We start from the raw sequence: 12,023 nt of genomic DNA, 5'->3' as shown, positions 1-12,023 counted from the left end.
CTTCCCCTTTGGTAACCATACATTCCTTTTCTAATGTCTCTGCATCTGTTTCTGTTTTGTAAATAAGTTTATTTGCATCATTTTTAAATTTTAGATTCCACATATAAGCCGTTATCATATGATATTTGTCTTTGGCTTACTTCATTATTTCATTTAGTATAATCTCTAGGTCCACCCATGCTTGCTGCAAATAGCATTATTTCATTCATCTTCTCTAGTTCACACTGGAAATAACAGCGCCTGCACCTGGAGTTGCTATCATGCATCACCAAGGTGGCAGATGAGAAATGTCTGGGTGATGTATATACAATCTGCAGTGTATATATATGTGTGTGTGCATATAGTGTCTAGTGAGAGCTCTTGAGTCATCACCCAGTTCTCATTCCCTCTACTATAGCTTCATCTTTCTGGCACCTATCTTCTAACAAGAAAGCTCTACCTCAAGTTTATAAATGAAATGGTTCCCTGAGCTAATGGCCTAGATGCAAATCCATTGGCTCCAAGGCTTCAAGATGCCCCCTCCTTAGGAATACTTCAGTATCTAACAGTGATCTCTTCACATCGCCCAGATGTCAGCTGTGCTGCTGCTATTTTTAACTTCTCCAGTTTCTGTATCATCATTCTGGAACACGTTCCTATGAGAAGCCCCAGACCCTATCAACAATTAAAAAAAATCGTAATTTTCAACTCTGCATTTATGGTTATTAAGCTTGAGTTTATTATAAGAACATAAATGGAAATGTTTTCAAGATCCAACAGCTGGGGTGGATTTAAGTACAGAACGAGATAATGTCAGCTATTGAAGATGATGTTTACAAGGCATTTTTTAAACTGTTTACAAAAAGATTTACGATACGGAGACATCCCTGTGAAAGACTGTTTAAACATCAGTTACTATTTCTGTTGGAAGGAAGGAAAGAGGAGAAAAAGGGAGGGAAGACAAAAGATGAAATAAGGGGGCGTGGTGGGAACGGATCACAAAAGGCTAGAGAAGGGTTTCTAGTTAACTATCATGGCTGAATACTCCCATTATTGTCACTCCATCATGAAACTCCACTAGAGTGATAGAAATGGTACCCAAGAACCGAAAGAATGCGGAGATGTCAAAAATGTTTTGGAACTGGGGAAGCAGGTGTACAAAAGGTAACATATTTACTGGAGCTGAGAAAACTCAATCTTAAATCAGTAGCAAGAGATTTCCCTGGTGGTCTAGTGGTTAAGACTCTGTACTTGCAATGCACAAGGACCAGGTTTGATCCCTGGCTGGGCTTTCTGCATAGCTGTTGCTAAAGCATCTACCTGCAATGCGGGAGACCTGGGTTCAATTCCTGGGTCGGGAAGCTCCCCTGGAGAAGGAAATGGCAACCCACTCCAGTATTCTTGCCTGGAGAATCCCATGGAGAGAGGAGCCTGGCAGGCTACAGTTCATGGGATCTCAAGACTTACCACTATCTTTCTTTTCTTTCTGGAGAACTTCAATTCTAGATGTTGCATGGTGAGGCCAACACACACACACACACACACACACACACACACACACACAATGGCAGCAAAGAAAGCAAAAAAGCCCCATTTAGGAACTGGGGCTCCAGAGGCTCCCCTGGTGGCTCAGAGGTTAAAAAAAAAAAATCTGCCTGGCAATGCAGAGACACGGGTTTGATGCGGGTTTGGGAAGATCCCACAGGCCATGGAGCAACTAAGACTGTGTACCACAACTCCTGAGCCTGCGCTCAGAGCCCAGGAGCCACAATTACTGAGCCCATGTGCTGCAACTACTGAAGCCTGTGCTCCGCAACGAGCTAAACCACCGCAGTGAGAAGCCTGCAAGTCACAGCTAGAAAGTAGCCCCCACTCGCCACAACTAGAGGAAGTCCATGCACAGCAACATGGATCCAGCACAGCCAAAAATAAATAAATAATTTTTTAAAGTACTGAGGTTCCAAACTCAACGTCTCGCACACGTTTGATGAGACGACAGGTTGGCGCACCCTGGAAAAGTGGGTAACAGTAACTACAAAAGCCAAATATATGTACCCAACCACCCAGGAGCGCTACTCCCAGGTATTTACCAACAGAAATGCGAACACATGTTTAACAACAGACTAAACAAGAATGTTCAAGAAAACTTTACATACAAGAGTCCCAAATTTAAAACGATCCAAATATCTATCAGGGGCTTCCCTGGTGGCTCAGGCAGTAAAGAATCTGCCTGCAATGCGGGAGACCCAGGTTCCATCCATGGGTTGGGAAGATCCCCTGGAGAAGGGAAAAGCAACCCAACTCCAGTATTCTGGCCTGGAGCATTCCATGGACATAGAAGTCCAGCGGGATATAGTCCATGGAGTCCCAAAGAGTCAGACACACTGAACAAACATAAATAGAAAAATAAATAAATAAATAAACTATCAACTGGAGAACAAATCGTGATCTATTCCTGCTGTGTAATTCTACACCATGATGAAAAAGAAAACACTGTGCTTCAGGAAGCCATAGGGATGAATCTCGCAGACCTAGGATTGAGCGAGGTCAAATGAGGTCTCTTTCTCCCTCACTTGGAAGGAAGCCGCCACCATGATGTAGCTGCCCATGTGTCAGGGAGCCAAGGGGGCCTCTGTCTAACACCCAGCAAAGAATAGAGGCCATCGGTCTGATAGCTTGTGAGGAACTAAATCTTAGCAACAACCCTCTGAGCAATGCTGGAAAGGAATTCTGTCCCACACCAGCCATGAGACAACTGCAGCCAGACCCAACAGCTTCACGGCAGCCTGTGAAAGATCCCAAAGTCAAAGACCCAGGAAGACCACACCTGGACTCTCAACCCACATGACCATGACACAGAAGAAGTTTATTCTTTGGGAATGCTAAATCTGGGATGGGGGGGATTGTTATGCAGCCACAAGAACTGAAACAAGTTTTGGTGTACAGAAGTAGAGTTTTACCATGAAAGTGAAAGTCGCTCAGTTGTGTCTGACTCATAGTGAACCCACAGGAGATGTGGGTTCGATCACTGGGTCAGAAAGATCCCCTGGAGGAAGAAATGGCAATCCACTCCAGTATTCTTGCCTGAAAAATCCCATGGACAGAGGAGCCTGGCAGGCTACAGTCCAATGGTTCCCTGAGAGTCGTGAGTGACTAAGCACACACATACACTACTTAGCGTGGCATTAATTACTTTCACTGGGTGCATCCAAATCTTCTATCTTGATTTGTGGCATCATGATTAACCCAGCCCTTCCCCCGCAGGAGATGACATGACTCTTCTTGATTTCCTCCTCTTCCTCCCCATCCAATCTATCATGAGTCTTGCAGAGTGCTCCTCCTCCACCGTACTCTTGCCCCTTCCACCCGCCTCTGTATCCTCTCTTCATTTCCTATGAGCAAATCCTAACCAGTCAACCTGACTTTATTCCATCCCCATCAAATTCTCCACCCTATGGCCAGAATGATCCAAATGAGTTCAAGTCTCGCTCTATCCAAAAATTTGCACGACCCCATCTGCTACATGTCCAACACTGAGCTTTGCATTCACAATATCACTGACCCTCAGATAAAGAACAGGAGCTTTCCTGGGGTAGAGCTCCCTGCCCCATGTCAGAGGGCCAGGAGACAGAGGAGGCTGGGCTAGAACTCTGCTCCTAGCCTGCGCTCTGTCCACTATCCCCGCTCCCAAAGCTCCCAAATCATTGGAGGACGGGCAACTCCAGTTTCCACGTCTGTTGCCTCTGGGGTCCCCTAGGTGTGCCAAATGCATTTTCTTTCGGATCTTCATTTATTGCACATGCAAACTCTCCATGGTTCACAGGGCAGTCATGTTACCCCTATTATACAGGTGAGAAAACTTCAATCCAAGAGGTACTATGGCCTGCCAAAGGCCACAATGCAGACAGTGCATGAGTGACTCACACCCAGGTCTGACATGCCATCCAGTTCTTGGCTTGACCCTTCACTGCCTAGTGACCTGGCTGATTAGTGCTTCCATCCCCTCTTCTCATAGCCTTTACAACAAGGAGAAGGAGACTGAGATAGAAAGGCTGGGAATTCAGACCACTCACCTGAGCTATCAAATCGCCATTTTCTGCGTGGACCAGGATCACAGCTCCCAGCCCCTTAAGGAAGGTGAAGGCTTCATAGAGCTAAGGAGAGATAAACGGGGGTTGGGGTCAGATAAAAATATCACAGCATGAGCATTTGCAAAGACTGGCCTTATTGCTCACACATACAGTCATCCACCTGCCGGGATGCTCCATCGACATCAATGGAACACGCTGTCCAACAAGTGAGCACGGGAAAAGATCTTCCCTTAGCCCTACACCCTCCAGATCCAAAAGCAGGAAATTAAGGTGGGTGGGGGGGTGGCAGTGGTGGGCATAACTGATAAAAGTCCCACCAAGGCATGATTATGCCCACAAGTACACCCACGTGGGCCTTTCACTTTCTTTGTGGCTTTGCTTCTTTAAAGTATGTAGTTGTTGATGGGCACAAGTGCAGCTGAGAAGTTTACTGAAATTGTATAATTAAACCCACTGAGCCTGTATTGCAACCACCAACAACCACAGGAAATGTGTACATCTTTACAAAAATTCCAACCCATGTCATCTTACAAATCACAGTGAAATAGGGGGGACCAAGTCCTTTAATAACTCTAATGCCCAGATCACATATATCCTGCCAAGCATCACCTGATTTAGCCAATCCAGGTCCTGCCCACACTGCCCACCACCCTCTTCCAACCCACAAAGGATTTGTAGTCAGACAGTTGTATCTGGTGAGGACAAAGCCACATGTTCCCTCCCTTTGCCAATCTCAACTTTGTCCTCTTTGCATATAAGACCTCCTTCACCCAGGATGTGTGCTTTTAGGGGTAGACAACAGGTGGTGGAGGCATATGGAGTTATCGAGCACTTTTGAGGACCCATACCCTGAATCTGCTCAGCTCCATTTCTAACCAGGGCTTCAGTGAAACAGACATTCGAATGAAACAGATGAAAATGTCAACTATGCTAGAGAAACACACACTACTTTTTCCATGAAACTGAATGAACTTTTAGCCTTTAGGATGCCTTTGATGGTTGCATCAAAGGTTTCCAGGACATCCAGGGCTAAGTTATATCCTGTAACTCCAAGTGTCTATTTTGAAAGGGAACACATGGACGCTTCCTCCATTGCACATGAAACCCCATGGTGATCATGACAATCTGCTTATTAATACCCGAATGGCGCTTGCTGTGTGCCAGGCGCTGCCCTAGAGCTTTACTTGTACGGAATCATTTAATCCTCGACAACCTCTCTTAGTGGTAAGTGCCATTAAGAGCCTAAAGCACAGAGAGGTTGGGAAATCTAGCCCCAGGCTACACAGCAAAGTTGGGGCTTCCTGTCAAGCAGTCTGGCTCCAGCATTCATTTCCTTTGCCACCACACTGCCCCACCTTTTTAACAAGCAGAAGGCAGAGCGATAATAACAAAATCAAACCAGGGGTCCTAGTAGTGAAAGAAGGCCCAGGGCCCAATAAATTGTAACCCGCTACATCTGTACTCCTCAGAACACTATCTTCCTTGACTCAACTCATCCACATAACAATTGTTTGAGGTTGACAGGGCCAGCGGTGATCATGCTGTATAGATGAGAAAACTGAGAAAGGACGTGACTCGCACGTGGCTGGAGGAACAGCCAGGGCTCTGCTTCAAGTCAGAGACCTAAGGAAATGGTCCCCAAACTCGCTTGAGCCCCAGAATCAGCTGCAGAGCTTTCGGGACATACAGATTCCTGAAGTCTAGCCCTGAGCATCTCTGATGGAATCTAAGAGTCTGTGTTTTTAGTGAGGTCTTTACATGAGGCCAAGGATGAGCTGAGTTTGGGAATCACCATGCAGGGGGTCCCCACTCTATGCCACTCTAGCCGGAAAGGAATACAGGGTGATGACTGACAGTTCAGTGTCAGAACCAGGACTTGAACCCAGGGCCCTCCCTGGCCTGCTCTGACATCTCCCCTGCCCTGCGCTGCCTTCCTGACAAGGCAGGTCTATTCCTGCCCCGGGGAGGTGGAGGGTGTATGAGGACCTACCTGGCTATCAGACATTTGGTAGAGATCCTTGTAAGCCATGTAGACCTGGAAGGAATTGACTCCTGTTTCAAGATAAAAAGAGAGCAAAAAATGCATTTAAGAAAAAAAAGAACACGTCTTGCCGGTAAATCAATAAGCACAGCACAGAGTGGTAACAACCAAGATGGAAGGGTGCCATCAGAATTCACAGCAGGGGCATCTAAGCTAGCCTGGGGGTGGGGATAAGGGTCAAAGGGGGCCTCCAGGGAAGGCCACGTGTCAGCTGAGTCTGAAAGAGCAGGAAGAGGAAGGGGAAGAGGAAGAAGGGGACGGGGAGGATGAGGGGGAGGGGAGGGGGAAAGGGAGGGAAGAGGGAAAGGGAGGGGAGCTACCTGGGCTGAGAGGGAGGGGCGTGCACGGCACAGACAGAAGGAAGGATAAAAGGACATTAGATGTGCAGGTGCTACAAAGTGTCCTGTGTCAGAAGCAAAAAGATCATGTGCTTTTAAGAAAATTCCCTTAGGCTTTTTCATTCTGGTAAAATACACAAAACAAAATTCAGTATCGTAACCATTTTAAAGTGTACATTTCAGTGGCGTTTAGCGCATTCACGATGTTGTACAGCCATCACTATTGTCTAGTAAAACACGTGCTTTTAAAGCAAGGGAATGACACGATCGGACTTTTTTGTCCCAGAAGGACTCTTCTGGAAGGATGGGTGTGCAGAACAGCAGAGAGACATGGAAGCGAGTTGGAAGATGCTGAAGGCCAAAGGGACAGGTGAGGTGAGGCTCTGAACCAGGGTAGGAGCTGTGGGGATGGAGAGGGAGTGAGAATGTGAAAAGCTGAAATGACAGGATTTACTGTGCAGTCAGAGGTGGGGGAGCAGGGCATGTGGGGAGAGGACTGCTCCTAGTGCCATCAAGGGGCCCGAGAACAAGGGACCATTATTTCACCTTCCACACCCACAGCATGTACTGAAAAGAGCCAACTCACTGGAAAAGACCCTGATGCTGGGAAAGACTGAGGGCAGGAGAAGTGGGTGAGAGAGGATGAGATGGCTGGATGACTTCACTGACTCAATGGACATGAGTTTGAGCAAGCCCCGGGAGATAGTGAAGGACAGGGAAGCCTGGTATGCTGGAGTTCGTGGGATGGCAGAGGGTTGGACACAACTTAGCAACCGAACAACAATGAACAGGTAAAACCACAGTGAAAGGTAAATTCATAGCCTTAGATGCTTTGTTATTTTTGGAAAGAGAGGAGAAACATATCGATTGAGTAAACTTCTACGATCAGTTCAGTTCAGTCACTCAGTCTGGAAATTCACCAGAAATTAGAAGTAAACAATACAAATATAAAAGCAGAAATAATGAATTGGCAGAATTGATAAATATGCCTTAGAACTGGTTCTGGTGAGTGGGTGGATGGGGGTAAAGCTGTCTCAGATTCGCTTTTGTCCAAATCATGATAGAGTTGACTCATTTTAAATGGAAAATTTCTATAAGTTAAGTCTTAAAAATTCAAAATAAAAAGCAAACAACCAACATGGTGAACATATCTGCAACAAACTAAACAAAAGTTTCTTTTTTCAAAACCTCTTATTTGAAGAATATCGCCAGGAGTTGCTTCTGGGCAGAGGAGGGAGTTGTGACTACAGTAGGGGCCCATGAGAAGTTCATCACGGAGGTCTTTGTTTGGGGCAAAGTTCTATTTCTCACCTGGAAAGGGGAATCTTGTAATTCATAAAGTCACATTTTTTCTTCTGTGGTTTTCTGCATGCTTCATTTTACAGTTTAAAAAGATTAAAATAAAAGCAATAAAGCAAAAAAAGGCACTCAGAATTTTTAGACAACTTTTTTTAGTTGGCTAACAAATAAAGATAAACACTATTTGGTCTTATGTGTAATCAAAGTAATTCAGATGGAAACCTCAGTACTGTACACTTTAGAATATGCTGCTCAACGCTAGTGAATAAGCATCAAAATGATGCTCTTTCCTAACAAGTGACAGGAAGATTGGCACAACCAACTTGCACCTGCTTGGAAAACCAATCCGTATCAAGAGTTGTGCTTCAGTATCTTTGGCCCGGTAATTCTACTACTAGCGGTAAAACTTTGGGAAATACAGTCAGCCCTGTTACTCAACAACCTCCCAAATTCATAATCTCCATCATCACAGTCCTCCTCCAAGGAGGCTGCAAGGAGCACCAAGGCTAAAGGATGACACTGAACACCTACTGAGCCATCAATCCATCCATAACACCCTCCAGTTCTCAGAACTGTCTTACATTTTTTAGCAAATACCCTCCCCGTATCCAACCAGTAACCTTGGAAGCAGCCATGTTCATGCCACATGGCCACAGATCACAGATGGCCGGTCCAGGGCTGGGCATCTAACAGATGCTGAGCTGAGCCAGGAGGAGGGACTGAGTCCAAGTGACAACAAAGGACATCTGACTGGTCTTTGGAACAGATGTCCACCCAGACAAAGTGTGGGCTGTTGTATTCCACTGCAGGGACTACGGAAATAGAGAATGCAGGTCAAGGGTAGGAGGAGGGCAGGGCTGGCTCAGAGAGAAAGGCAGGGATGAGCACAGGAAGACTTCCTGGCATGGCACGGATGTATTCATGGATCCCTGAATACACGTCTCTATCACTAAAGGAAAGCTGCTTTGTTTAGCTTAAGCCAAGCTCTGGAGTGAGTCTCTTGCTTGTAATCAAACATAGGGAAGCTGACATTTATATCAGTAAAGAAAAACTGGATTCATAAACAATAAATAGGTTTATTGGCTGCAAGACAGATTTTTACATGACAATGTGCATTAAGAATATTCAAGAAGAGAATAAATGGGGAGCATTTCTGAAACTTATGAGAGCCCAGAAGCCCTTTCTCAGGGAATATTCATTGTCTGACTCATCAAATATTCACTGAGTATGGACTATGGGCCAGTACCATTCTAGAAGCTAGAGATACAGCTATGAAGGAGGCAGGAAGGATTCCTATCTATATTCTAGTGGAAATAAGCTGTGAACAAACAAATAAATGAGATAATTTCATGTAAAAGCAGGAGGCAGGAAGAAGTTAAACAGGCTGGTAAATAGTTTAAAGATTCACAAAACTTTTACAACAACCTTTCTCAAGAGGTAGAATCTATTTTCTCATTTCTTGAATGTGGGCTGTCTTGAGACTGACTCTGAACCGCAGAATGAAGCAGAAGTGTGAGTGGACACATTCCAAGCCTGGACTCAGAGGGCTTGCAGCTCCATCAGCCTCACGGAGACAGCACGGGAAGAAGCCTGTGAGAGCTGCTGGGGAAGGGAGGGTGCAGAGAGCCATCCCAGGCAGCCCCCACCTCCCAGCTGGGGCCTCCAGCATAAGTAAGCCACATGTGGGCAGCAGAACCACCCAGCTGAGCCCAGACCAAAGTGCCTTTCCACAGAGTTGTGCACAAATAATAAACGTTGCTTTTTATTTGTTGTAGTAAAATACACCTCACCTAAAATTTACCACCTGCACCATTTTAAGTGGTTTACGTACATGCACACTTCTGTGCTTCTATTTCAAAACCTTTCATTTTGGCAAAACTGAAACTCTATCCCCATTAAACACTTCTGCTTCACTGACTATGCTAAAGCCTTTGACTGTGTGGATCACAACAAACTGTGAAAAATTCCTAAAGAGATGGGAATATCACACCACCTTACTTGCCTTCGGAGAAATCTGTATGCAGGTCAAGAAGCAACAGTTAGATGGAACAACAGACTTGTTCCAAATTGGGAAAGGAGTATGACAAGGCTGTAGAGTGTCACCCTGCTTATCTAACTTATATGCAGAGTACATTATGTGAAATGCCAGGCTGGATGAAGCACAAGTTGGAATCAAGGTTGCTGGGAGAAGTATCAATAACCTCAGATATGCAGATGACACCACCCTTATGACAGAAATCAAAGAAGAATTAAAGAGCCTCTTGATGAAGGTGAAAGAAGAGAGTGAAAAAGCTGGCTTAAAACTCAACATTCAAAAAACTAAGATGATGGCATGCAGTCCCATCACTTCATGGCAAATAGATAGGGAAACAATGGAAACAGTGACAGGCTTTACTTTCTTGGGCTTCAAGATCAATACGGATGGTGACTGCAGCCATGAGATTAAAAGACTTCCTGGAAGAAAAGCCATGACAAACCTCGACAACATATTAAAAAGCAGAGACACTGCTTTGCCAACAAAGGTCCATCTAGTCAAAGCTATGGTTCTTCCAGTAGTCATGTATGGATGTGAGAGTTGGAACGTAAAAAAGGCTGAGCACCAAAGAATTGATTTGTTTTGAATTGTGGTGTTAGAGAAGACTCTTGAGAGTCCCCTGGACAGCAAGGAGATCAACCAGTCAATCCTAAAAGAAATCAACCCTGAATATTCTTTGGAAGGACTGATGCTGAAGCTGAAGCTCCAATACTTTGGTCACCTGATGTGAAGAGTCGACTCATTGGAAAAGCCCCTGATGCTAGAAAAGACAGAAAGCAGGAGAAGGGGATGATAGAGGGTGAGATGGTTGGATGGCATAACCGACTCAATGGACATGAGTTTGAGCAAACGCCAGGAGATGGTGAAGGACAGGGAAGCCTGGCATGCTGCAGTCCATAGTGCAGCAAAGAGCCAGACATGACTGAGTGACTGAACAACAACAAATTAGACACTGACTCCACGTTCCCCTTCCCCCCAGGCCCTGGCAACCACCTGTGTATACTCTCTATGAGCTGGATGACAACAGGCCCCTCACACGAGCACAGTCATACAGCACTGGCCTTCTTGTGACTGGCTTATCATGTCCTCAAGGCTCACCCATGTCATAACAGGTGTCAGAATTCCCTTTCTTTTCAAAGCTGAATGACACTCCATTTTACGGATAGACAACATTCTGTTTATCTGATGGACATTTAAGTGGCTTCCTTTTTTGAATGGAGAATTAACACCAAGCTCAGACCAGGGGTCTCACCCTGGTACCAGAGCTCTGGTGCTGAGATCACTAGGTGAGCCTCAGAGAGGTCAGCTTGGTGACATGCACAGTATCCGATAGCCAAGAAGTATGAGGGCAGGATTCAGATCCAGGCAGCCCAACTTCTGGGATCTTTTTACATCCTGGACTGTGATTCTGTATAAAAAAAGAGTGACTCACAGCAACTTCAATGAAGGGATAAAACTATCTGGATATAGAAGTTCAGACTTATAAGACCCAAACTGGTAAACAGGCAAGGAACACCATCAGATATTCACATAAAGGAAAAGCGTGCACAAAATGTTTAACGTAATTAGCAGTTGAAGCATTGTAATGTTCAACAGCAGACTGACTTTTATTCATCAAATTAGCAAGGATTTCATAGAAGCAACAAGACCCAATGGTGCAAACATGCAGGGAGTGATGGACATAGCGCAGTGGGCACACAAGTGGGTGCATTTTTGTGGAAAGCAATTTGGAAATAAGTGTTAGACTTTTGAAAAAAGTTAAAACTTTGACCCTGTAATGCCATTTCTGAAAATCTAAGGAAATAATTAGAGATGCAAACAAATGTTTATACACAAAGATGTTCACCAAACACAATTTACAGTAAAGCAAACGGAAAGCCTAAGTGCCCAATAAAAAGGAAATAGCTGAGCAAATGAGCCATTACATTGTATGTTACGAGCCATAAAAAGTTATTAATGAAGAGTAATGATTATTCATAAAATGTTAAGTGAAAAAAGAAGAATTCCAAGTAACTGCTACTGTATAACTATATAAGGAGAAAACTGTCTAAATAGGGAATGGAAAGCAATAATCTTTAACATTGATAGTAAGTGGTGATTTGGGGGTAGGACCAGAGGGGGATCTTTTTTTTTCCTTCTCTTGATTTTCTTTATTCATATTGTGGTGATGATACTTTTATAAGAAAACACAGCACATATATTTTAAAAATTGAAAGTACCCCCCTTTCTCTCCTTGAAGC

At 44.7% G+C, this 12,023-nt stretch overlaps 1 protein-coding gene across 2 annotated transcripts in view; it reads right to left on the bottom strand.

Annotated features, from left to right (window-relative positions):
• CRMP1 (collapsin response mediator protein 1) overlaps positions 1–12,023 on the bottom strand; it is a 66,283-nt gene that overhangs the window by 22,081 nt on the left and 32,179 nt on the right. For both annotated transcript variants that reach the window (XM_024993088.2, NM_001192021.3), the window contains exons 5-6: positions 6,061–6,122; positions 4,053–4,133 (exon numbers count right to left, since the gene is read on the bottom strand). In XM_024993088.2, the coding sequence (XP_024848856.1) occupies positions 4,053–4,133; positions 6,061–6,122 (143 nt within the window). The remainder of the gene's footprint in view (positions 1–4,052; positions 4,134–6,060; positions 6,123–12,023) is intronic.

The sequence above is a fragment of the Bos taurus genome, chromosome 6 (assembly GCF_002263795.3).
Source record: "Bos taurus isolate L1 Dominette 01449 registration number 42190680 breed Hereford chromosome 6, ARS-UCD2.0, whole genome shotgun sequence".
Classification (NCBI taxonomy): domain Eukaryota; kingdom Metazoa; phylum Chordata; class Mammalia; order Artiodactyla; family Bovidae; genus Bos; species Bos taurus.
Note: the sequence above shows the minus strand (reverse complement) of the source record. Positions and strands in the feature narration are given on the sequence as shown.